Source organism: Poecile atricapillus, chromosome 24, assembly GCF_030490865.1.
Source record: "Poecile atricapillus isolate bPoeAtr1 chromosome 24, bPoeAtr1.hap1, whole genome shotgun sequence".
Taxonomy (NCBI): Eukaryota; Metazoa; Chordata; class Aves; order Passeriformes; family Paridae; genus Poecile; species Poecile atricapillus.
Genome location: NC_081272.1, coordinates 6,347,459 through 6,375,443, shown reverse-complemented (window position 1 = coordinate 6,375,443; position 27,985 = coordinate 6,347,459). Strand labels below are relative to the sequence as shown.

The window sequence follows — 27,985 nt, the reverse complement described above, 5'->3', positions numbered from 1 at the left end:
TCATCATCATCAGCTATTCTTTATTCCTTCCCTTAAACAACGCCCCTGGAATTTGTTTGGTCCTTTGAAAGGGGGGGAAAAAAAAAAATAAAATCAAATTATCTTCTGCAACATAGCACGTGTTTGTATTTAATACATCTATAAATCAAAGCTTTGTTGGATTGTTCAACCCTTTCACTGGGAAAACTCCAGGGTTTTCCTCACTGGATGAATCTGCAAATCCAATTTGATCATGAAATAAAAAAACTGAGGGAGAAAGGGTTCAAAACCAAGCAAAGCCCTGTGGTTTGTTTGTTTTTTTGTTTGTTTTTTTCAAGAGGAAACCATGCAAGAGTACATAAAAAGGCAAAATTGGCTACTTGAAAACCAAGAATCGTTTTTAATGCGTTGGCCAAGGAAAAGAAATGGCAAAGTTCTGTGAGGTTTCTCTAAAAATTTACAAGAAAAAAAAAACCAAAACCTGATGGGCAGCTCTAATCAACGCTCTTTTCTCCTGCTGGAAATGACAACAAACACAGTCCCACACGAAACAATTTCATCTTGACTGCAAGAGACCCCCTGGGAGCTCCTGCAGCCCCCAGGGCAGAGGGAAATTGGCATTTATTCATTATTTTTTCAGGGGTTGGTAGACAGAGGCGTTGGGGTCGAGTCCAGAGGGGCTGGGCTCCACGAATTTGGAAGAATAATGTGGGGACACGGGGCTCAGGGTGCTGGTGGCTGCGGTGTAGGTGATGCTGGGCATCACTGCCATCACCTCTGCGATCTTCTGTTTGAGGTCCTTGATTTCCTGATCCTTCTGCAAGATCTGCCCTGTGAACAGCAAAGGACAGCGCTCACAATGGGGCTGGAATGCTCAGGAGATCAAAATCTTCCCTTCTGCAGCCTGAAATCAGCACCTGATCCATGGGCAGAGCTGTCTCCAAATGCCACAGAACAAAACTCAGCACTCCTGCTATCATTTTGCATTATTTGGAGTCATTATTTGCATTATTTGCTGCAGCATCCCCAAGGATTATTTCTATTTAATCTCATTTTTTCTGCCCTTTTCCATTCCCCTTCTCCAAACTCCTCACAAAAGCTGAAATATTTTGGTCATAAAACCTGTTAATTTTCCAAACCATCCCATTCCCATCATTTCTTCTCAGCAATTCCTGAAACCAGGTGCCAAAAAAAAAACCCCAAACAAAACAGTTTCTCCCTCTAATTAAGTATTCCTGCAATCAAACAACCCTCTGCAGGGAAATTAAACTGGTGTTAAATGCAAAGTTCTTGAATTTTGTTTTGCACAGCTGCAGGAAGCCTGGGCTGGGTTTTATTGTTGGTTTTCTGCTCCCTCTGGTGGCATCACACTCCCCTCACCTTGGGTTCTACCCAAATGTAGCTTTTATTTACTTGAGGAGCAAGAAATTATTATTATTATTATTATTATTATTATTATTATTATTATTATTATTATTATTATTATTATTATTATTATTATTATTATTATTACTATTACTATTACTATTATTGTTATTATTATTATTATTATTATTGGACAGCAGCTTAATAACATGCTTAATTTAATTAATTAATCTCTTAAATTAAGAGAGAGTTCTTTCAGAGCTTTAAAACACCTCCAGCTCCTTGTAATGCTTTATAAAATAAATAAATTAATAAAATTTATATAAAATAATTTATATAAACTTATTAATTTATTGATTTATATATTATTTATATAATATTATTTGTATTTATATACATTATTTCTATAATTTATATATTAATTTATTGATTTATTATTATAATATAATATATTAATTTAGATCATTTTATATATTGATTTTATATTGATTTGAATACTATTATTTATATAATATTGATTTATATTTTTATATATTATTTATATAATTTATTTAGCAATTTATTGATACATTATTATAATATATTGATTTATATAAGTTTATATATTGATTTTATATTGATTTCTATAATATTGATTTATATTTCTATATATTATTTATATAATTTATATATTAATTTATTGATTTATATTATTATAATATATTGATGTATATAATTTTATATATTGATTTATATATTATTTATATAATATCGATTTATATTTATATACAATTTATAGAAATGATATACTTATTGATTTATATATTATAATATATTAATTTATATAAGTTTATATATTGATTTTATATTGATTTCTATAATATTGATTTATATTTCCATATATTTTTTATAATTTATATATTAATTTATATATTATATTGATTCATATAAGTTTATATATTGATTTTATATTGATTTATATAATTTTGATTTATATTTCTATATATTATTTATATAATTTATATATTAATTTATTGATTTATATATTATATTGATTCATATAAGTTTATATATTGATTTTATATTGATTTATATAATTTTGATTTATATTTCTATATATTATTTATATAATTTATATATTAATTTATTGATTTATTATATTGATTTATATAAATTTATATATTGATTTTATATTGATTTCTATAATTTTGAATTATATTTCTATATATTATTTATATAATTTATATATTAATTTATATATTATATTGATTTATATAAGTTTATATATTGATTTTATATTGATTTCTATAATATTGATTTCTATTTCTATATATTATTTATATAATTTATATATTAATTTATTGATTTATATATTATATTGATTCATATAATTTTATATACTGATTTTATATTGATTTATATATATAAATAAAATTATTTCTATAAAATAAATTCTTCAGAAAACAACCCTGAATTAATTTAAACACCTATTTTAATGTTCCTTTTCAGTTTGATGGGCTGGCAAGGTGAGATCAGACAATCCAATCTCCACACTCCCAAACCCAGAAACACCAAATCCCCTCTGAGAAGCACAAAATTGCAGGATTTTGCCCCTCAGTGGGTGTGGAATGGAAGCTTTGGTTACCTTGGGCAATCTCCAGCTGCCTTTTTGCATCTCCCAGGGCAGAGAACAGGTCCAGCTTGATCCTGGTCTCTGCACTCAGGCTGTTCTCCAGGTGTTGTGTCTTGTCCTGCATGGCTGAGAGCGCTGACATCAACACCTCCGTGTCCTTCTCGTTCTCCTTGTACTTCCTCAGCTCCTGCGGGGAAAATCGGGCTCAGGATGACTCCAGGGACATCCTGGGGGGGAAAAATGTCAGCCTGGGGGGGAAAATGGCATTCTGGGGGGAAAAATGGCATTCTGGGGGGGAAAAATGGCATCTTGGGGGGGAAAAATGTCAGCCTAGGGGGGGAAATGGCATCCTGGGGACAAAAATTCCACCCTGGGGGACAAAAATGGCATCTTGGGGGGAAAAAATGGCATTCTTGGGGGGAAAAATGGCATTCTGGGGGGGAAAAACTGCATCTTGGGGGGAAAAATGGCATTCTGGGGGGAAAAATGTCAGCCTAGGGGGGGAAATGGCATCCTGGGGGGAAAAATGGCATTCTGGGGGACAAAAATTCCACCCTGGGGGACAAAAATGGCATCTTGGGGGACAAAAATCGCATCTTGAGGGGAAAAATGGCATCTTGGGGGGGAAAAATGGCATTCTGGGGGACAAAAATGGCATCTTGGGGGGGAAAAATGGCATCCTGGGAGGTAAAAATGGCATTCTGGGGGTGAAAAATGTCAGCCAAGGGGGGGAAATGGCATCTTGGGAACAAAAATTCCACCCTGGGGGACAAAAATGGCATCTTGGGGGGGAAAAATGGCATTCTGGGGACAAAAATGGCATCCTAAGGACAAAAATGCATGGAATGGTTTGGATGGAGGCTCTGGATGTTGGTTTGGAATGGTTTGGGATGGTTTGGAATGGTTTGGAATGGTCTGGAATGGTCTGGAATGGTGTGGAATGGTGTGGAATGGTCTGGATGGAGCCCCTGGATGTTGGAATGATCTGGAATGGTTTGGAATGGTCTGGAATGGTCTGGAATGGTGTGGAATGGTTTGGAATGGTCTGGAATGGTTTGGAATGGTCTGGAATGGTCTGGAATGGTCTGGAATGGTTTGGAATGGTTTGGAATGGTCTGGAATGGTTTGGAATGGTTTGGAATGGTCTGGAATGGTCTGGAATGGTCTGGATGGAGCCCCTGGATGTTGGTCTGGAATGGTTTGGGATGGTCTGGAATGGTCTGGAATGGTCTGGAATGGTCTGGAATGGTCTGCAATGGTCTGCAATGGTTTGGAATGGTCTGGAATGGTCTGGAATGGTCTGGAATGGTCTGGAATGGTCTGGAATGGTCTGGAATGGTTTGGAATGGTTTGGAATGGTCTGGAATGGTCTGGAATGGTCTGGAATGGTCTGGATGGAGCCCCTGGAGGCTCCTCCTGCCCAGGCTGTGCTCCCTGGGTGCTGTTCTCACACAGATCCAGGGATTTGGAGCTCTCCTGGAGCTCTGGCGTTACCTGAACTTTCATTTCCAGCTCTCTGATCTGATCCTCTTTCAGTTTGATGTCGATTGTTAACTTCTTGCACTCTGTCTCCAGCTCCCGGATGCGATTCCGAAGGGTTTCCGTGCATTCCCCCCTGCAGGGAAACAGCACAAGGAGAAAACAAAAATTAAAATAAAAATGAAAGAAATTAAAAGAAATTTAAATTTAAAAAAAAAATAAATTAAAATTAAAATATTAAAGTAAAGAAATTAAAATAAAAAATTGAAATAAAAAATTGAAATAAAAAATAAAGAATAAAAAGATAAAAAGATAAAAATAAAGAAATTAAAATAAAGAAATTAAAAGAAATTACAATAAGGAAATTAAAAGGAATTAAAATAGAAATTGAAAATAAGAAATTGAAATAAAAAATCGAAATAATAAAAAATAAACCAAAAAGATTAAAATAAAGAAATTAAAAGAAATTACAATAAAGAAGTTAGAATTAATTAAAATAAAAATTGAAAATAAGAAATTGAAATAAAAATAAAAAATAAAGAAATTAAAATAAAGAAATGAAAAGAAATTACAATAAAGAAATTAAAAGGAATTAAATTAAAAATTAAAAATAAGAAATTGAAATAAAAAATTGAAATAAATAAATAAAATTATTAAAATAAATTAAAATAAATAAATTAAAATAAATAAATTAATAGAAATAAATAGAAATAAATTAATAGAAATAAATAGAAATAAATTAATAGAAATAAATAGAAATAAATTAATAGAAATAAATTAATAGAAATAAATTAATAGAAATAAATAGAAATAAATTAAAGAAATTAAAAGAAAGAAATTAAAAGAAATTAAAGAAATTAAAAGAAAGAAATTAAAAGAAATTAAAGAAATTAAAAGAAAGAAATCCAAAGTAAGAAATAAAAATAAATTAAAATAAAAATTAAAAAATTAGAATAAAATATTAAAATAAATAAATTAAAGCAATAAATTAAAACAATAAATTAAAATAAAAGCTATTTTTTTTTGAAATAGAAAAGCACAGGCTCCTCCCTCCTGCCCCAAAGGCTCCCCAGGCCAGAGCACCTGGTGGCAGCAGCAAAGGCCACAGCTCGTGCAGCAGTTGCTTCTTCCAACTTCTTCCTCTTCTTCTCCTCCATTAATTGCTTTTCTACAAAGGTTCGTGCCTCCTGCTCTGCCTTCAGCTTCTTCTCCAGCTGGCTGATGGTCTGTTTGTCCTTCTGCTTCATCTGGACAGCGTTGTGCAATCTGCAGGGGACAGCGGGCACTGAGCACAGGCTGCAGCCACATCTGCCTCCCTGATTTATCACAACAATCCCCCTGCAGCCCCCAGCACAGGCAGATTTATTGATAAAAATTGCATAGAAAAATATAGATATCAATCAGTAGAAATTAATATGAAATATTGATAGAAATGATAATGTAGCTGGTTCATTTCTATGTATATCAGTAAATAATTGATAGCAATATTGATAGCAATTGAACAGAAAAATGTAAATATCAGTAGAAATTAATATGAAGAATTTATATAAATGACAATGTAGCTGGTTCATTTCTATGTATATAAGTAAATAATTGATAGCAATTGAATAGAAAAATATAGATATCAATCAGTAGAAATTAATATGAATAATTTATATAAATGACAATGTGGTCGGTTCATTTCTATGTATATCAGTAAATAATTGATAGCAATTGAATAGAAAAATGTAAATATCAGTAGAAATTAATATGAAATATTGATAGAAATGACAGTGTAGCTGGTTCATTTACATGTATATAAGTAAATAATTGATAGCAATATTGATAGCAATTGAATAGAAAAATATAGATATCAATCAGTAGAAATTAATATGAAGAATTTATATAAATGACAATGTAGCTGGTTCATTTCTATGTATATAAGTAAATAATTGATAGCAATTGAATAGAAAAATGTAAATATCAGTAGAAATGAATATGGAAAATTGATAGAAATGATAATGTGGCTGGTTCATTTACATGTATATCAGTAAATAATTGATAGCAATTGAACAGAAAAATGGAAATATCAGTAGAAATGAATATGAAAAATTGATATAAATGACAATGTAGCTGGTTCATTTCTATGGATATCAGTAAATAATTAAAAAGGCAAATAATAAATGGAAAAAAAAGAAATAAAAAATACCAAAGAACTAAGAAAAAAGAAATAAGAAGAAATAAGAAAAAAAAGAAAATAAGAAGAAAATAAGAAGTAAGAAGAAGTAAGAAATAAGAAGAAATAAGAAAGAAATAAGAAAGAAATAAGGAAGAAATAAGAAAGAAGAAATAAGAAGTAAGAAGTATGTAAGAAGTAAGTAAGAAGTAAGAAATAAGTAAAATAAGTAAGAAATAAGTAAGAAATAAATACGAAATAAATACGAAATAAATATGAAATAAATACGAAATAAATATGAAATAAATATGAAATAAGTAAGAAAAAAGTAAGAAATAAATACGAAATAAGAAATAAATACAAAATAAATAATCAATAAGTAATCAATAAGAAACCAATAAGTAATCAATAAATCATCAATAAATCATCAATAAATCAGCAATAATTCATCAATAAATCATCAATAAATCATCAATAAATCACCAATAAATCATCAATAAATCACCAATAAATCAGCCATAAATCAGCAATAAATCATCAATAAATCAGTAATAATTCAGCAATAAATCATCAATAAATCAGCAATAAATCATCAATAATTCAGCAATAAATCAGCAATAAATCAGCAATAAATCAGCAATAAATCAGCCATAAATCAGCAATAAATCAGCAATAAATCAGCAATAAATCATCAATAAATCAGCAATAAATCAGTAATAAATTATCAATAAATCAGCAATAAATCAGCAATAAATCACCAATAAATCAGCAATAACTTAGCAATAAATCAGCCATAAATCAGCCACAAGGAGCTGTGTGCTGTGACGTACTTGTTCTGCAGCAGCTCGTTCTCCTGCCGGAGCTGGCCCATCTCGGCGCGGCTGCCGCGCTCGGCGGAGCTCAGCGAGCTCACCTGGCTGCGCAGCTCCTGCTCCACCTGCCTGCTGGCCTGCAGGTCAGCCTTTAGCTTCTTGATGTCCTGCTCCAACCTGCAAAACACAATTCCAGAGGACACCTTCAGCTTCCTCGTGCCACCAGCCAGAACCTCAGAGCTTCAGCCTCAGCCCTGACTGGCTCCTAAATTGAGTTTTAATTGCTCTTTGTTATAAATGCAGATCATATTTTATTGGCTTTTTGTAAATGTTATAATGAATGTTATGTGGATAAGATTAGAAAATTTAGCTCTATTAATATTTTATTAATTTATTAAGTTTATTTCTGTTATTGATGAAACTTAGAAATAGTGGTATTATATATATATAATACGTATAACATATATATATGTTATATATATAACACATATATATGTGTTATATATATAACTATATATATGTGTTATATATATAACATATATATGTGTTATATATATATAACATATATATATATGGGTTTTTTATATATATATATATATATATATAAGAAGCCTTTAGCTTCTTGATGTCCTGCTCCAACCTGCAAAACACAATTCCAGAGGACACCTTCAGCTTCCTCGTGCCCCCAGCCACAACCTCAGAGCTTCAGCCTTGGCCCTGACTGGCTCCTAAATTGAGTTTTAATTGCTCTTTGTTATAAATCCATATCATATTTTATTGGCTTTTTGTAAATATTATAATGAATGTTATGTGGATAAGATTAGAAAATTTAGCTGTATTAATATTTTATTAATTTATTAATTTATTAAGTTTATTTCTGTTATTGATGAAACTTAGAAATAGTGATATTTTATATATATATATATATATATGTTAGGCTATGGAATAGTATGAAAATAAAAACTGCTTTTGAGACTGAAAAAGATATTTAGAGACCCCCCCTGCATTCATAAATTATCTTATCCAGATGAAGACTGCCTGACCAGAGTTCTGGGGAAGGAATTTATTGGGAATGGAAATCTCAATGGCACCAAGAAAACTGATTTAATGGGAAGGGGGCAAGAGGAAATTAAACAGAAGAACCCCAAAAATCTTAAGAAGAATGTTTGAATATGTGTGAGAATTTATGGATATGTGGTAGGGTTCTGTTTTTAAGGGACAATCCTTTGTCAGTGAGGTGAATGCAGAGACACCCAGCTGTATCTGTGTACTTTATTTTTTATCTCCTAATTGTCTTTTTATTAAACTTTTAAATTCTCTAAGGAAAACATGTGAACCTCGTTTTTCACGCTCTTGAACTGAGCCCATCTGCTCCACGCTTCAAACTGCAGCTTTGGAAAGTTAATGAAGATTTGTGTAATCTTATTAATTAAAGTATTGTTAAATAAAAGACACTTTTCAGATGAGAGGCTCTCAGCTCACTTTGATTTTGCTCCCCACAAATAAAGTTATTGGTTTTTAGAATAAAAACACATCACAGGTGAATAATCAACCTTTCTAAACTCTGTTACACACTTATTTAAAGCAAATACACCCCAGCCATTGTCACACAATCTTCCTTTGCTCTGCCAGCTATTGATTTGAGAGTTTTTAAATGCCCATAAAGAAGATGAAGGTGGTTTTATTTCCTAGGGTTGCATTCTGAATTAGTGGGACACTGAGATGAGGAGAACAATCACAAAAAGCCAAAAAGAGCTTTTGCAGCAGATGAATGGCTGGAGCTTTTCTCATTCCTTAATGGAACATTTTTGGGCTTCAGGGCAGGGAAATCTCAGCCTAAAATGCACAGAGAGATGAGCAGTGAGAACATCCTGTGCCTCTGGATCCAGAGGGGAAGGGAATCTGTGCAAATCCATGGAATTGAGAGGATGAGAGGGTGGATGAAGAGCCAGGAGCAGCCTCTAAAGGAGCGTGGCTGGGCTGGGACACCTCCCACAGCTCCAGCCCTCCTGGGAAGATGAATTCCTTCAGAAATGCTCAAAAACACCCTTAAACAGGAAAAAAATAAATCAATTTATAGGCAAATAGTAACAGCACAAAGCAAATACCCACCTCAAAGGGAAGTGCACAAATCACTTCAATGTCTGGGGCTCTGCTGAGGGAAAGAATTTACAAACCTGACCAAATATCCCAAATATCAGCCCCAAAACAGCAACACCAGGAGCTGGTGGTGCCACCAATGCAGTGTTAAATGATGGACAGGGCAAAGAAATCAGAATTTTGTTTCATCTGCCAAAAAAAGCAGCAGCCCAGCGTTGTAGATGTTTTAATTAAAGAGAGTAAGAAGCTGTAGGAGCCTCTACCAGACTGGGGTGTGCCAAGAGCTGGTTGGTTTTATTCCATGCTTTTAAAAATAGGTGGAAAAATGCTGTTTCAACAGAGGAACACACCTGAATCCCACTGTACACATAAATAATTTCCATATCCGTGGCTCCAGTGAAGTGATAACTCAAGTGCTGTAAATAGCTTTTACCTATAGCTCAGACTATGCCAAACTAAGATACCCCAGGATTTATTTTTGGGTGTTGAGTATTCCAGGAAAAGAAGCCCTGAGCACACAGAACAGCTCAGAGGTGCTGGCACAGGATGGGCTGAATTTGTGTTTTTTGGCAAGGGGGAACTGATGTGAGTTCAGGGTTGTGGAGCCATTCCTGCACCTGAGTGTTCTCCAGGAAAACTGATTTTTCCTTCTGTGTGGATGGAATTGGTGGGATCTGAGCTCAGGGAGGGTGGAAAATCCATGAGACATCGCTCCAAAGGGGCCAGAAAAAGAAATGAACAGAGAAAATTCCTCTCCTTCCAGTCAATGCCACACAAAACCATTGGAAATTGGAAATGGGCTTGTTTGGAATGAGGAAGATTTCAGCAGGTTTTAATCAGCCTTTTCCATTACATTGAAGGTTTTGCTCCAGCTTTAAACACCCCAGCAGAGAATATCTGTTTTCTGCCAATTATGGAGCAAATCCAGGCTCCTGTCTCCCTAAAACCAGTGAGGAAGATCAAGATCATCATCATCATCCAAAGGTTTCCTGTGTGGTTTCTGTCCCAGACCTGCCCCAATTAGGCAGAGACACAACTTCATTAAGGAGAAAACGAGAAGGGAGTTACCCCTCAGAGCCAGGTGTGCTCCTTGCACTGTCACACAAGGACATCAACACTGCTCCAAAATAAAATCACATCAAGGTAAACCAATAAAAAGCCATAAAAATATCCCTGCAAACAGGGAGCAGTGCAGGGAGCAGGGGACCATGATAAATGACCCCCAAAACCAGCATTTTTCACATTATTGTTATTCTTATTCTGATTTCATTTGCTGCTTATGTCTCTTATTTCCAAGTTTATTGGAGAAAATTATTTCCAGAGGAGGGGGAGCAAAGAAAAGCTGAGTTTTGGAAGATGTTTTTCCCCTGCACACAGCAGCACTCATTGTGACACAGAACTGCTTTTTAAATGAGGCTTTAGTTGCAGATTATGTCGTGCTGTTTATACAAGAGAGGTCAATTCCTTCAGTTTGTCATTCCTCTAGCTGCAGATTTCCCCATTTCCTCTGCTGAGCACCACCTCCTGTCATTCCTGGTGAGGAGAATTCATCAGGGAATGTCTCTGAGAGGGACAATTTTCCCAAATGCCTTGGGGGAGAGTGATGGAGGAACTTAAAGACAACTCAATTCAGCTTTAATGTTCACCAGTATTGACATCCAGGTGCTCAGTTTACTCCATCCCATAATCACCTGGTGATTGCACTCAAATGAAACACAGTTTGTATCAAAATTAGCACTTTGAAGCACCCACAAGGCCCTGAGATGCTGAGCAAGAGCTCCAGCTCTGCCTCTGTCCTGCTCTGGCACAAGCAGAAGTGGAGCTGCTCCTGTGCTCCTGCAGCCCTGAGCTGCTCCTGCTGGAGCTCACTGGCTCTGAGGAGGAGCATCCTGCATTCCCAAACAGCCAGGGATCCACAGAAATCCAGGATCTACAGAAATCCAGGATCCACAGAAATCCAGGATCCACAGACATCCAGGATCCACAGAAAGCCAGGATCCACAGAAAGCCAGGATCCTCCTTTGCAGCATCCTGAATTCCCACACAGCCAGGATCCACAGACATCCAGGATCCACAGACATCCAGGATCCACAGACATCCAGGATCCACAGAAATCCAGGATCCTCCTTTGCAGCATCCTGCATTCCCAAACATCCAGAGATCCACAGAAATCCAGGATCCACAGAGAGCCAGGATCCTCCTTTGCAGCATTCTGCATTTCCAAACAGCCAGAGATCCACAGAAATCCAGGATCCTCCTTTGTAGCATCCTGAATTCCCACACAGCCAGGATCCACAGAAATCCAGGATCCACAGAAATCCAGGATCCACAGAAAACCAGGATCCACAGAAAACCAGGATCCACAGACATCCAGGATCCACAGAAATCCAGGATCCACAGAGAGCCAGGATCCTCCTTTGCAGCATCCTGCATTCCCAAACATCCAGAGATCCACAGAAATCCAGGATCCACAGAAATCCAGGATCCACAGAAAGCCAGGATCCACAGAAAGCCAGGATCCACAGAAAGCCAGGATCCACAGACATCCAGGATCCACAGACATCCAGGATCCACAGACATCCAGGATCCTCCTTTCCCTGCTGGAGCTCACAGGCTCTGAGGAGCATCCTGCATTCCCAAACAGCCAGAATCCACAGAAAGCCAGGATCCTGCATTCCCAAACAGCCAGGATCACAGAAAGCCAGGATCCACAGAAATCCAGGATCCTCCTTTGCAGCATCCTGAATTCCCACACAGCCAGGATCCACAGAAATCCAGGATCCACAGAAATCCAGGATCCACAGACATCCAGGATCCTCCTTTGCAGCATCCTGCATTCCCACACAGCCAGGATCCACAGACATCCAGGATTCACAGAAATCCAGGATCCACAGAGAGCCAGGATCCACAGAGAGCCAGGATCCTCCTTTGCAGCATCCTGCATTCCCAAACAGCCAGGGATCCACAGAAATCCAGGATCCACAGAAATCCAGGATCCACAGACATCCAGGATCCTCCTCTCCCTGCTGCAGCACTGCTCCAAGCAGCTGCCAGTTCCAAAGGTCGCTCAGTTTCTGAGCACTCTGCTGCCTCGGGAAGGAGGGATTGGCTCCCACATTCCTCATTCCCATTCCCAATCCTGATTTTCTGTTCTGTGCTTGCTCTCCTAGGGCAGGAAAGCCTGGCCATCACCCCCCTGCAGCTGACACAGGAAACCTTCTGCTGCTTTAATGCCACTCCAGGCAGGGGGTGAGCAGGAGGCACCAACCCCTCTCTGCCCATCAGTGATGCCACCAAATTTTATGATATTAGCACCAAATAGGCCATAAATTGATAAATTCACATTAAAACCTTCCAGTCTGTCTCTGCAGGTAATGCCATTTTAGGAAAAGCCAAATAAGCTGTGGCAGAGCAGCTTTTGCTTCAGCAAGAATTTTCCCAGCCCAACTGCCAGAAGATGTCCTCGTTATCTGTGGGAATAATTAGTACAGGAGACAGCTTGTTCATCACCTCGTGTGCCAAAGGCAGGACCTCTGTGGATACAGACAGTTCTGCCAGGTTTTTTTGTGTGGTTTTAGTGCAGGGACTTTAAGGGTGCTAAAAGCCAGGGGCAGGTCATGGGTTTTGCTACGTAATGTGCAATAAACAGCCACAAAGAAATAATTCTGCAGCAATTCCAGCTTGGATTTGTTCCATATATTAAGGCTTTAAATCTGTTTCACCTCAGGAAAGAGTGAAATGGTAAAAAATGAATTTGCTCTGTGCCTCCTGATAAACAGCAAAGTGCAAAGGGACTGATCCCAAATGGACCTGGAGACCAGGGAGCTGGGAAAGCACTCAGAGCACAGAGATTCAGTGATGAAGGGTTTGACAAGCACCAGCAGACATCTCAGAAAAGCCCAAAGGTTCCTGAACCTCTGGGATCCCTGAGCTCCAGCCAGAAAGAATGGAACAATTCCCAGGGATGGGCATCAGGAAGTTCCTCTCCATAAAACCAAACAGTCAGGCCCTGATGTTCCACCAGACAGAGCAAAAAGAGAAGCTTAGCTCCACATAACAGCAGTATTTTATGTATAAAATAGATATATAAACCTTAACTAGCAGATTCCAGCTAGATCATGTCAAGTGTTTCAAAGCAAAACTCCTGGTCTCCAAAACCTCCTGATCCTGACTGTCTCCAGCCCTGTTAACCCCAAGTCCCCAGCAGCAGAAGGAATATTTTACATTTATTTCTGCTTACTCAGGGCCATCATGTGTGGACACAAAAGGAAAGCAGCTCGGGGCTGCCATCCTGCAGCTGGACAGGGAGTAGGAAAAAGCAGCTTTATTTGGAAGCTGAGCAGATCTGACCTGAGTCTGAACAAATGCAGGACTTCACTCAGCCCTTTCCAGGCTCCAGCAGCAATGCAGACTGAAAGTTTAATAACAGGAATGAGTAACACTCCTGGAAGTGGAAAAGATGATGAACAAATGCCTGGCACTCCAGGGATGGGATAATTGACAAGGTTAAAATAAAAAAAGCACCATGAATTTTTAAATTGAAGTGCATCCATCTAATCCAATTTGTCAGGTGAGTTTATGCTCCCACTGGTGTGGGAGCTACATGGGCAGGCTGAGCAGAAACAAGATTTCATGAATGATTCCAGGCAGAATTCTGGGCTCTGGTGTTCCCCTGCTCCTGGGCTGCCTGCACAGGGACATCACGGACAAGAAACAGCTCCAGGGATTTGTAGCACAACTCCACACCCACACATCCCAAAAAATACTTGCTTGAAGAAGTTCAGCTCCCTCTCAGGGCAGAGTCAGGCATTTTCAGAGTGGAGCTGTGTTCTCTGTCCTTCCCCAGAGAGTTCCAGGAGCTGGAATTCCCTAACCTGGAATTCCTGATCTGTTTTGCTGCAAGATTCATTTCTGTCATCCAAAACTCACCCTGGGCAATTGGTGACCCCTGCTCTAAGCTCCCACATGAGGATTTCAACATGGAATTTAAGCTTTAAACACACCAGGTTGACAGTCCCTGTCACAGCCACTCAATTCTCAGGCTGGCAGGTCATTCCTGAAGGCTTTCCCTCTTTTCAAGGCTTAGGAATGTTTGGAATTGCAGCAAACTGAGCTGACCCTTCTCTCCCAACCTTAAAAAGAGTGCAGAGCTGCCAGCTGAGGATGGGAACCCCCAGGTGTTTTTGCTGAAGGCAGAACCATCAATCCTAAATTCACAGATCAGATTGATTGCTGCTTTTCTCATTTGCCTCACACAAGTTCTCTACAGACATTAGGTATCAATTAGTCCGGGTGTTTAATTGGCAGGGCTATGTCAATCAGGGGCAGAGTGATTATCAGAGGAGAAAATAGTATTTCCACTGAAGTAATTGTGTTGCCACAGCACAAATCCTCAGAGACAAAAGCCCAATTATCAAAGGTACCTGCAGGGAAAACAAGCCTGATCTGCCAATTAAGTTGGCCAACAGTGATTTGGTGGAATAAGGAATAAAAGAGGCATGAGCCAGGTGGAAAATGCTGGAGGGGAATTGTGGAACAGTTTTTGTTCCTGACATCTCTCCGTGCACAGTCACACCGCTCTCCTCACTGCTGCACATGACAGCACCATCTGTCTTGGGGTGAGCTGCTGCACCTCACAAATCCAGCTCCCTCTCCACTTCCCAGGAGCAGATGGATTTTTCCATGGGACTTTTCCATGCTGACAGGTTCCCAAACCAATCCCTGCGAGCTGTGCCTGCACCAGGGCTGAACTCAGCTCTCTGCACTCGCTGCCTCCACACTGGGAATTGCAGATTAAAGCAGAAGCTGAACACACCAAAGGAAAAACAAAACCAAACCTGCTCAGGCACCAAGAAACCCCAGTGAACCCCCAGAGAGGCAGAGGTTGCTCCACACAAGAGCTGGCAAGGACAGATGAGCTGATTTTCTCCGTGTTTCTCTTGCTTTCTAGCAGAGCATTGATGGTGCCTCACAGGAGCCCTGTGAGGTAGAGGAGCAGATCCCGAGCCAGAAATGATCTGCTCCAGGCTGCACATCCAACAAAAACCAGGAACTGGATCTCCTGGAGATCTTACCCCACACCCCTACACAATTCTGTCTTCTCCACGTGATCAGAAATGACATTTTCCACAACAAAAAGCAAACATCCCTGAGTCCTGATGGACCAAGGGAGGATGAGACAAGGCTCAGGCCCAACTTACCTTACCAGTGCATCTGGTTTGCTTAGCTGGTTATTAGGAATACAATTTTCCATTAAGTCCTTATGTGTGCTCGGGCTCTTGCTGGCACATTTCTGTTTTTTCTCATTTTTAGAGGATGAGGAAGGGATGCTCCCGTTGGTTGCACTGTGGCTGCGGGGTGAGGAGTTCACAACCCCACTGACATTTTTGTAATTTTTGGACGAGGCAGTGCATGAGTCCTCTTTTAAGAGGTTTTCTGTACTTCCTACAAGATCATTATTTAATCTTTTACTATTGATATGGTTTTCCATATATTCAATTTCTTGTATTTTAGAGTCTACAGGTTGCAAAATGTTGTTGTTTATTCCAAGGTTGTGTTTCTTTGCATCCTTGTCCTTTTCTTTCCCTTTTTCTCGATATTCCAGCTCTGGCAACGTTGCAGAGATTTTTTTATTGGCTGGAATGCCTCCATTGTGCTGCAGGAGCATTGAGGAATCCATATCAGATAATCCTTTGGCTGCTGCAACACCAAAGTGAAAACAAAAAACCCAACTTAGTTCATTAAATCCATCAATACCGTGCCACAGAAAGAAAAATCATTATGGACACATCCATCATTCCTGCAGGAAACAATCAGTATTGGAAACTCTCTAGAAAAGAGAAATTTTTTTCCCCAAAGTCACCTATTTTAAGGCATTTTTGCCTCATTCCAGGCAGGAAACAGGGATTTAATAAGGTAGTATTTATTCTTATTGTTAATATAGCATTTATTTGTTTTATTATTATTATTATTATTGAGCTTCACCCAACAGTGACTGACCAGATGCTAATGAAGAACTGAGCAGAGGGGCCATAATTCACTTTTCCTGTCACATTAACCACTCCAAACTGATTTCATTTCTGCCCCTCTGAGCTCACCACCAAACCAAGCTGGGCTGAAACAGCTCCTCAGGGTCTGGGGCTCATTTTTCCTTGGAAAACAGAGAACACAAGAAGGAATAACTTGCCTTCCTCTGCCTCCCTCTCTTGCCTTTGCAGCATCTGCTGCTCTGGGGGCAGTGCCTGCTGCAGGAGCTGCATGTAGAACTCGTTCTCCTTCTGCACCTCTTTCTGCTTCCTCAAACGCATCTTGTAGCTGACGTAACTTTTAAAGCCAAAGCCCAAAGTCACAACAGGGTAGCCAATGCTTAGGAGAAAATAAAATTAAAAAAAAAAAAAAGCAGTGTTATTAATCAAATTATAGCCTTGATGGAGAATTAATCAAGTGTATACACCTGGGAACAACTTCCATAGAAGATGATCTATAAAGTGGTTTTTGCTGCTTCACAGTTTTCCAGCAATGTTTGGAATATCCACACTCCAAATTCCTCACAGCACACAGAGGTGCCACTGGGTCCTTGTTTACACACATTTCTCATGGAATATTGGAATATTTCATGGCAGAAATGTGAGGGAAAAACTGAACAGCAGAGCCCTGAACCCAAATAAAAAGGCCTGATTGTTCATTTTCCTGGTGAAATGAAGGTTAATAAGGAAAGGACAGAGAAGAACTCACCAGTGCGCTGCAAATGGACGACAAAGGTCCACGTGGAAGTTTTTTAAATCTTTAAATCTAATGGCTGCTTCAATATAAACAAAAAGTATCCACAGTGATACTGTTGGTAAGCACACACCTCTTTCTGTGGAGAGAAGGGAAACAGAGGCACCTCAGGGGCAGCAAGGATCTGAAAGTTCTTTTTAAAATGTTTCAGCAGTCTAAGGAAACAAATCTTAAAGGTTTCACCCAAAAAGATCATAACTTAGAAAAAAAAAACAAGTTCCCATCAGCTTGGATGAGCACTGAAAATGAGTAAGTCCTGAGGTTGCCATGAATTAAAATATTAAATCAGCTCAATAGCTACAGCTAAAACTGGCCCATCAGGTTCCTCCTTCTAAGCACCAGCCCTGAACAATTTCAGATAAGGCTTTAACATATTAATACAGCTCTAAAAATAACCCCAGATTCTGCAGGTATTTGAAATTGGGCAGCAAGTGGCTCACAGCATCTGCCATCAGCTCCCACACTGCTGCTATTAGCAATGACTAAGTTGTCACAGAGCTGAGTGAGGGATGATCAAACCCCTGGGATCAAGGCTAACACAAAATGTTCCACAAATCCCAAGAATCTGGGGAGCAAAAGATTACCACTAAAAAAGAAAAAAACAAAACAACTTAAATTTTAATCCTAAAATGTTTTGATTGAAGGAAGGAACTAAACCACCTCCCCCCAGCTCCGCTGCTTCATCCAAAGCCAGGGATTTATGAGAACAAACCCAAACAACTCGGGGAGAAAAGGGCAGCAGAGGGGGACAAGAATTCTCCATATAAGTCTCAAACTGTCAGGAGAACCTCTGGTATCACCAGCTCAGAAACTGGATCCAGCTTTGCTAAAACAGAATTTAACTCTGCTCACTGAAATAACTGATATCTGAATATTATTATCTAAATTTGAGTGGGGAAGAACAGAGCACTGTCACAAACTTTTCCTGTGTGCTCTGGATTTGTTGAATCGCTGCAGGAGAGTTTTAAAGTCAGGAAATAAATCTTCTTTTTACTACTCTGGAATTCCTCTTTATTCCCCATCCAGTTCCTGCTTACTTGAGATGCACCCCAAGTGCAAAACCAAAAAACAAACCAACATTTTTAGCTCTAAAAAAATCGCATTAATTGAGGTAACAGCGGAGGGGTTTTGTTCCTAAAAGATGTGAGACACATCCTGAGCCCTGGAAGCTGTCAATAAAGAAGAGTTGTAAATAAAGAAGTAAGAAATGAGTCTTTGGAAATAAAGAATAATGCCCCACCTGTGTGCCACACATACTGTACCCACACATAGGTGCTGGCAGCAAAGAACAGCCACTGGATTGGGATGAAGAGCAGACAGATGATGTTGGAGGTAAATGCTACACACACAAAAAATACTGAGAAGGCCTGAAAGAAAAGAGGGAGGGGGATAAAGAAGAGGAAAAAATAAACAAAATAGTTTTTTATATATATTAAAATATGTACAATACATTTTAGATAAAAAATCTAATAGCTATACTTTTATAACACACCAATATTTCTAATATTACATGTTTATTTAATTTTAATCTATTTTAACATATTAAAATATATTTTTATATATAATCTATTTATTTATATTTATATATAATCTATTTATTTATAGATACTTATATCTATTTATCTATATTTATCTATTTATATAATAGATATTTAAATTTATTTATATATAGATAGCATATGCCTATGTATATATACACACATACATATATAAATATAAAAAACTCTATATAACAGGGTTTTCATTAAAATAATACAGAAAGTCTTGCCTGTTTACATATAAATAAGGTTATACACATATAAGAATATATTATTAATAAATATAAATATATATATATAATTATATGTATATATAAAATATATATATATATTTGTACATATGTATATATAAAATACAATTCTGTTTCATTCAAACCCAGCTCAGCAATTGAAACAATATTTTTCCTGTGGTGAAATTTGGATAAATCTTTATTTCATTTTCACTTGCCACAGATAAAATATCCATCAGAGAGAAGAAATAAATCAGAGAAAAGCTCTCCTGGTTGAGGAGGCTCTGAGTGCCATTGTAATATGGAATATTATATATATAATAAGGTAGTAAATAATAATAGTAATAATAATGATAATAGTAAATAATAATAATAGCAAATAATAAAAAATAATAATGGTAATGATGATGACGATGATGATGATGATAATGATGATGATGATGATAATGATGATAATGATAATGATATAATGATATGATAATGATGATGATAATGATGATGATAATGATGATGATAATGATGATGATAATGATGATGATAATGATATGATAACGATATGATAACGATATGATAACGATATGATAATGATGTGATAATGATGTGATAACGATATTATAATGATGTGATAATTATATTATAATTATATGATAACAATATGATAATGCTATGATAATGATATTATAATGGCATGATAATGAGATGATAATGATATGATAATGACATGATAACGATATGATAATGATATGATAACAGTGCAATAATCATGATAATAATTATATGACAATGATGATATAATTATATGATAATGATGATAATGATGATAATTATAACGATGATGATAATGATGATAATGATATGATAACGATATGATAATGATATGATAATGATATTATAATGATATGATAATGATAATAATGATTATGATAATGATGATGATAATGATGATTATATAATTATATGATAATGATAATGATGATGATGATGATGATGATGATGATAATGATGATAATGATGATAATGATGATAATGATGATAATGATGATAATAATAATAATAATGCTGTGTAATATGGACTATTCCCTGGAGTTCAGGATTCCCTGGAAAGGCTCAGGGCTCCTGAGCACACTCACCAAGCCCTGGTATCGGAAGGAATCGTAAACGCTCCTGATGAAGAGCCAGAAGGGCCACAGGTACTCAAACCTGAACTCCAGCACAAAATCTGCCAGCAGCACCAGGGCCCACACCACCAGGAACTTCAGGTACAGGAAGGTGCTGGGGGGAAAGAAAAAGGAAACTTCAGGTCAGCATTTCCAATAGATAAACTGAGTTTTTGTATTTTTTGTTTTTTAATTAAAATATTCAGAATTACAACTGTAATACAGAGAAGGAAATGTCAGCCAAAATAATTTTATAAAATAAGTTTAGGGTGTTTTTTATTTATTATTATTCCATTACAGCAGGCCTGGTCTAATGAAGCTGATACTGAACTGCATTTATTTCTCCTGATAAACAGCAGGACACACACGACATCAGCACCCATTTGCATTTTCACACAGTGAAATCCTGCCAAAGGTAACTTCTCCCAGCTGCAATCTTCCTTTTCCAGTCCTCTCCTGCCCCTGGAGCTCAGGAATTTCAGTGTTGCCCCTCCTCAGCAGGCTGCAGATGTTCCCTCATTTAACACACACTGCAACACCAATAAACTGAGATGTATTTTGAGCCTACAGCAATTTAAAGATTGTTTTGATACTGAGTTACCAGTGTTAGATTTGAAAATATTTCTATGAAGGCAAAGGGGTCCCTTAAAAACAAACAAAAGCCCAGAAAAATGGAAGCACACGAGGCTTGAGACCAGCCTAACTTTTATTTTTTAATTCTTTCTGAGCCACATTCCCATGTTCTGAGTCCTGCATTTTGAAACACTGATGATCCTTCTTGGCAACAGAGCTTAAAAACATTTTCAGCTCATACCCAAGGAACACTTGAGGCATCAGCTCAATCCATTCCTCCAAAAAAGAACCCAAATCCCTTTTTCCCCCCAAACCCATCACCCCCAGATCTGGCACTCCAGCTCCCCAATACCTTGCTGCACTCTATTGGGTTATAGACAAAAAAAGTGGGGTTAAAAATACATTTTTCTCTTTTAAATCAAGTGCCAATTTTCCTTTTAGTCACTTGTTTTCCCTCCTCTAGCACAACCAGCAGAACTTTGCCCTGGAATGTTTCGTGGGATGTGCCAAGGGTTTGCACCCAGAGCCAGGCAGGGTCGAGTTCCTGCCCTGCTCAGGGCTTTTTTTAGGAACTCGTTCAGAATTTTGGGGAAGAGACAAAACACAACATTTCCAGGGAAAAAGAAAAACCAAGAGAAAGCAGGAGAGGTTTGGAAACAACTGAACTTGTGCCATTCTCACTCGCTTGTCGCCCAAATCCAGGTCCAAAGCTCAGGGCTGGGAAAAACCACTTGGATTTGGTGGGAATCAGAATGGGATGTGCTTGAGAGTTCCCTTATCAACAGAATGGGGAAAAAAACACAGCAAAAGGCTCCAGGAAGCACTTTAATGGAATGGAAACAAAATTAACTGCACACACTTGGAAAAGTTAAAGAAATTCGATTTTCAGTTCTGATGGACCCAGCCCCAGTCACAAATTACTGTTTGAGAAGAATGAAACTATAATGTGAGTTTAAAAAAAACAAACCTCAAACCCAACAAAATATCCCACAGCAAAACCCAGCCAACCAAAAGTCACCACAACCCCTTAAATGGTCACATTGTCCTGGTGAATTATGCTTCCACAGACTGCCTTTCCCTGTTTATTTAAAGTTTAGATCCTCACCAGAAATCTGTAAAAAAGCAGCTGCACTCAGAGAACATTTGACACTAAAGGTGACATTTGGGCCCAGACTCTGGAATTGGACCTGGAATTGTATCAGATCTGAGGGATTGTAGAAAATCATCACAGCCAGAAATTCCTTGCTCTGCTCAGTTGTGTTGTGGAGCTTTTTCCTGGGTTACACTCATGGCTTTTGTTTATTTTCCACGAGGAGACCCCATTTTTCCCAGCAAATGAGGGCTGTCAGGCCTAATGCTGCTCAACTGTGAAGTGCCACTCCAAGTGAAAGCATTTGCTGAACAAGAGATCTGTACCACAGCCATTAAAGTGATTTCTGATATTAAATTCATATCAATCCAAGGGCCCTGCTGACACTTAGCACTTTCTAAAGTGGAATTGGAACAATGCAACACTTGTAAGGAGGTTTTGCCAACAGTATTAAAGAGCCTATTTCTCATTGTCTGAAGGGCTCCAGAGCCATTCAGAATTCCAGGAGTACAGGAAAGTTTAAAAGCCCCAAGCCTGGTGTTGGCCCCAGCAGGGAAGGAGCCCAAATCTCAGTTCCTGCTCCCCCTGAGGTGCTGCACAGCCAGGTTTGTGTTCAGACAAGCCCCCAGCCCAGCAGGATGAGCTGACAGCTCCCCATGGAATCAGGGAGAGCTGAAACACATCCCCAGGAATTAAACCCCCTGGAAAACCTTGTTATTGCAGAGGCTCAAATATATCCCATGAGACCAACTGGAATTCTGAAGTGGATCCCAAAATGGGGGAGGGGGGGGGGAAGATTCTTGCAGATAAAAACCTAAAAATCTGGGTTATCCAATTTCCTGACACATGTCAAAAAATCTGCCCTGGGTGGCCTGGCAGAGGTTTAAGGACAGGGCTTTTGCCATGAAACAGCATATGGCATCTAATCCTGGAGGGTGATAAAGGAAAAGGAGGAGCAGGGCACAGGGCAGGGAGGAGCAGTGATTACAGTGCTGCAATTTCTCTGAAAGGTCAATTGATGGCTAATGTACACTGAATAGAAAGATTTATTCATAACCCTCTAGTGACTGTGCTCCCCCTTTGAATTTGCAAACAAATAATTTTCCTCCTTATTCTTCCTCCCCCTGCAAGTGCCAGATGCCATTTCCTTTTTTTTTTTTCCCCTCTTGTTCTTTGTTCTCCTTTTACTGCCCTGCAGTAGCAAATCCTCTGCTGGCTCTAAGGTAAAAACATTGCCAAAAATCCCTAGAAAAAGACCCAGTTCTGTACCCCAAACCCAAACTGGAGGTCGATGAAGCTTTAATTCTCTCCCCACTATTATTAGCAATGGCCAAAGGCTGGAAAGGAAATCCTGGCATGTTCCATTTGGCAGCCTGACTCATCCAAGACAATGGAGCAGGAGGCATCCCGAGGCTGGCAGGGTGCCAAGGGCACAGGTGAGCTTTAAAAAAGGTGAATTTGAGCATTTGGGTGAAATTCCCAAATAATCAACAATCCCCCCCCCACCACCACCTCAGGGGTTACCCAGCAGCCACAACACTGGGGATGCTGAGTGGAGATCAGCAAATAGAAAAGCTTGATATAAATAAACACACCAACAGATATCAAGTGGGCAGGAGAAGTGGAACAGATCGAGCACAGCGAGTCTGAAAAGCAGAAAACATCACTGCTGGCACTGGCCACGTGAAACACTTGCCAGCTACAGGTTTGAAAAGGAAAAGAAATGTAAAGAATCCCAGGAAAGCTCCCTGACTCCTGATTCTTGTCAGAACAGATCCATCCCTGAGCTGGGGCAGGTAAGGAAAGGCAGCCCCAAGGGAAAATCCTGGCAGTGCTGGAAGCCAGGCAGCACCCAGCCTGTGGAACTGCCAGCTCTGGGAATTCAGCTGCAAACACCAAAATCCAGCCACAGGAGCTGCAGGGAGAGAGTCAGGGGCTGATACTCCCTGTGCCACCGGGGCTGGCACAGTGGGACACATTAAATGTAGGCTAAATTACACTGGAGTTCAAGTGAGAAAAGGCAGCTCTGCTGCTTTGTTCCAGACCTCCAGGGCAGCTCCAGCAGAAAACGCTTTACCCTCTATAGGGAAGCTGGTAAAGAAGTGTCAGAATAAATTAGGAGGAGAAATCATTATAGATTTTCAAGAAAAGCCTAAAAAAGGCCACATTCCTGGAGGTAGCGCTGATGTTTTCCTTCCAGTTTATTTGGCTGACAAAAATGCAGTCCTTGGAACTCAGCCCTGTCAGGATTTGGGTGGCAGAGGGAAGCAGGAGTATTTTAGGGGTGGTGGCAGCCAGGAATCCTGTCCTGTGCCACCAGGGCCAGGTGGAGATGAGACACCCTCCCCTGGCAGCCCACGGAGTGCCTGGATAAAGGGCAATTTCCATCCTCAGCTAAAAAAACCCTGGCTCTGAAGGAACGGGGAGTATTTCAGGACTATTGTCAGGGAATCCACGAGACAGCATCCACCAGCTGATGTGACAGCACAAGTTAAAGCAGGGATGAGGGGAATTCATCTTGAAAATTCCTCAGCAGGGAATTCATCTTGAAAATTCGAAAGCAGGGCCAAGCAGAGCCAAATATCAGCAATGCAGCTGAAGGATCCTCACCAGATTTCAACCACATCCAAGATGAGGACCAGGAAGACTTAGGGACGAGTAAACTTTAATTGCTTGACTGATGACAAGCTGCAATTAATACTCTAATTAACAATTAAGGGTTTAATGGATGCACACTGCCAAAAAGTAGATGTTAAATCGCTTTAGCATTTTTAAACTGTTGCCGTTGTTTTACGTGGGAAAAGGCAAAATTTGGAATATAAGCTATGGAAATAAGAGATCCTCCAATTACAATTTGGAGATCTGTTGAAATCAGTTATTTTAAATTATAATAAAGTTCTTTCCACAGATCCTTCTAAAGAGCACAAGTCACTACAAAAATCAACATTCAGAGAGACAGATCATCCACATCTTTCAGTGCAGCTCAGGATTTTATAATTCTAATTCTGTTTTACTATCACTTCTTATAATCTGCTTCAGTTTTTACACATGCAAACTCTGCCACTAGAGCTTCCCTGTAGGACAATCCCTTCCCTGCTCCACCTGCTCCAAAACTTCTCATTTTCCCAGCTCTCCCCCACCCCACATGTCTCAGTGACAGCTGTGCCTCCCTCACACACCCAAGCTGGACAGGAGCCTTAATTTAACATCAGGCTTAATTTAAAAAGCAAACAAAACAAAGAGTTAAGTATCCAAATCCCACTGTTTGCTCAGCCTGGCTTCTCTGCCCATAAACCCAGGATGCTTCCTCCTGATAACTGCATTTACTGGGTCTGTGTAAGCTGATGGGGACAATTAAGATAAGCTGAGTAAATAACTGCAGAAATTACAAGAATTTAGACAACTGTAGTTCTGTGAGAAGTTACATGTATGTGAACACTGAATTATGGAGTGGAGAGAGAAAGAAGTGTGAAAAAAAAAAAAAGAAGAGAGAAAAATATCCCAGATCCCTGTAGGAGAACATCCCTGCTCAGATTTCCAGAGGGAAAAGCCTTCCCAATATTTCTCCTTTCTGTGGGACAGCACTCTAAGGATGCTGATTGTTTCTGTTTAGCAAAACACCACGTGAAGCAAAGGCTAAAAATCCCATTCCTGAGCCAAAATATGCCAGGAGAAACAAAGCCAGAGGTGCTCACAGGACACCAGCAGCTCTTCCTGCTGCACACACTCAGCTCCTGGAGTTCCTCTGAGCTTTCCCTGATTTTCCCTCCTCTTCTCACCCCATTTTCCCTGCCAGTCACCTCAAGGGCAAAGCATTTGGGATGACTTCTGAAATCCAGTTATAAGCAATTCCTTATATATTTGAATTATTCTTCACCTTGAGTAATAATTTCTACACAAGGGATGTTTTTCTTTACCATTCCAGGCAGCATTTTCCCAAAACCTGAAAGTCTAAAGCAAAAAGCTCTCTACTCTTACTACAAGTGGGATAAGCAGCACACTGGGACAATTTTATTCCTGTCACAGCTCCCCAGCAGCTGCTTCCCTCATGCAAAGTTTAACATCTGAATTGTATGAGCTCGCTCAGGTTTCCAGGCACTGCATTCATCAACCCCACTGAACTAGAAACAGAAATGGGACAGCAGCACTTTTACTACAGCTCTCACAAACTCCTGCTGATTGAGAAATGCAAGAATTACTGAGTTCCACACAAAATCCGACGCACTGGGGAGAGCAGAGCTCTAAAGGACTCTTTAAACAGCCTCACAACGACGGTGCTGGGACACAAATCAGCGTTTTGGTGCGTTCTGCCTGGAAAACACATCCCAATTCCCAGGATGAGGCACATCCCAAGGGAATCTCGGTTCAGCGCTGTTTGTTTCCTCATTCCCCAGGTCAGAGGTGAGTCGGGCACCTGCTCTGTCCCCAGCACACCAGGCCATCCATCCCTGCTCCGGGAATTCCCAAAACACCTCCTGCTCCCACGGCTCGGGGAAAAACAACTTCGTGAAACCCTGCAGGAAGAGCGGAGCAACATCCCAGGTGTTCACCGCTGCTGAGTGCAGCCTCTGGCAATGTCCAGCCGGGAAAAACCTCCCCGGGCAGCTCCGGTACCCCCGGCCATGAAAACCTCCCCGGGCAGCTCCGGTACCCCCGGCAATGTCCAGCGGGGGAAACCTCCCCGGGGCAGCTCCGGTACCCCGGCAATGTCCAGCCATGAAAACCTCCCCGGCAGCTCCGGTACCCCCGGTAATGCCCGGCCATGAAAACCTCCCCGGGCAGCTCCGGTACCCCCGGCAATGCCCAGCCGGGAAAACCTCCCCGGGCAGCTCCGGTACCCCCGGCAATGCCCGGCCATGAAAACCTCCCCGGGCAGCTCCGGTACCCCCGGTAATGTCCAGCCATGAAAACCTCCCCGGGCAGCTCCGGTACCCCAGCAATGCCCAGCCATGAAAACCTCCCCGGGCAGCTTCGGTACCCCCGGCAATGTCCAGCCGGGAAATCCTCCCCGGGCAGCTCCGGTACCCCCGGCCATGAAAACCTCCCCGGGCAGCTCCGGTACCCCCGGCCATGAAATCCTCCCCGGGCAGCTCCGGTACCCCCGGTAATGCCCAGCTGCGAGACCCCGCCGGGGAAAGCTCCCCAGGGAGAGCCGGGAGAGGCTCGGGGAGCCGCAGCGGAGCCCCCCGGGGGTGACACAGGGGGAAGGCCCCGGTGCTGGGTGCTCAGCCCAGGCGGTGCCGGCAGCACCTTGGCCAGCAGCTGCCCCCGGCGCGGCGGAGCCCCGGGGGCGCGGAGGGCCCGGGGCGGGGCAGCGCCTGAGGGGAGCCGGGGCGCCATGACGGTGACAGGGCCGGGGGGGGCTACCGGGGAGAGCCCGGGGCCGCGAACCGCCCGCTCCCGGCGCCGCGGCGGCCGCTCGGTACCTGCCGTAGATGCCCTCGGTGATGCGGTTCCGCTTGAGCGGCCGCCGCAGTTTGCTGCAGTCCGCGCTCCGCCGCTTCATCCCGCCGGCCCGGCCCGGCCCGGCCCGCCCCGCTCACGGCAGCACCATCCGCCCCCGCGGGGGGTTCCCGAGCGCGGGGCCTTTTTTTTCCGTTTATTTTTCTTTTTTTCCTTTTTTTTTCCTATTTTTTTTCCCCGGGAAACAAAGAAATAAAAATAATTCCTGGTCCGTCCCTCCCCGCCGTGTCCCCCCGCGCAGCCGCCGCGCAGCGCCCCGCCTCCCCGGGGCTGACCAATCAAACGGTTGAACTTATCTGAGTGACAGCATCTGCAACCAATCAGCGGCGAGGAAAGTCAGACAGACGGTAGAATAGACCAATCGAAGTGTCAGAAAGTTGAGCCCGCCTCGTGCCGTCGCGTGGCACGCCCACCACTGTGAATGACGGTCCTATAACCCAATCAGAGATGGCACTTTTTGATTGACGGGTCTGTCAGCCAATCATGATGTAGATTTAGGTCTCCTCCCGCCTACTGCGCTGCGGGCTTGTTCTCGCCCCTTGCGGTGACCGACAGCGAAACTGCCCAATGGAAGAGAAACAGAAAAATAAAAGGACAGCTCAGCCATCCACTCGGAAACGGAAGAAGGAGGGCTCAATTTCCTCTGTCACCGT

The 27,985-nt window shown here is 40.5% G+C and overlaps 1 protein-coding gene across 1 annotated transcript; it reads right to left on the bottom strand.

The window, feature by feature from the left end:
* On the bottom strand, nucleotides 1–27,975 carry MACO1 (macoilin 1). Its single transcript, XM_058856610.1, has 11 exons — nucleotides 27,296–27,975; nucleotides 20,180–20,321; nucleotides 18,522–18,648; nucleotides 17,237–17,360; nucleotides 16,689–16,867; nucleotides 15,703–16,201; nucleotides 7,421–7,579; nucleotides 5,519–5,701; nucleotides 4,451–4,571; nucleotides 2,969–3,143; nucleotides 1–810 (listed from the first exon to the last, which is right to left on the bottom strand). The coding sequence occupies exons 1-11, from the start codon at nucleotides 27,373–27,375 to the stop codon at nucleotides 608–610; spliced, it is 1,992 nt and encodes a 663-aa protein (XP_058712593.1). The 5' UTR covers nucleotides 27,376–27,975; the 3' UTR covers nucleotides 1–607.
* Between the last annotated feature and the right edge of the window lie 10 nt (nucleotides 27,976–27,985).

What these genes read in the sequence shown, in the direction of transcription:
- MACO1 (XM_058856610.1), bottom strand. Translation starts at nt 27,375, where the DNA reads ATGAAGCGGCGGAGCGCGGACTGCAGCAAACTGCGGCGGCCGCTCAAG. An exon ending in AGAGAGGGAGGCAGAGGAAG is followed by an intron (nt 16,202 to 16,688) that starts GCAAGTTATTCC and finishes TTGGTGTTGCAG; the next exon opens with CAGCCAAAGGATTATCTGAT. An exon ending in GCCTTTGCTGCTGCCACCAG is followed by an intron (nt 4,572 to 5,518) that starts GTGCTCTGGCCT and finishes GTTTCCCTGCAG; the next exon opens with GGGGGAATGCACGGAAACCC.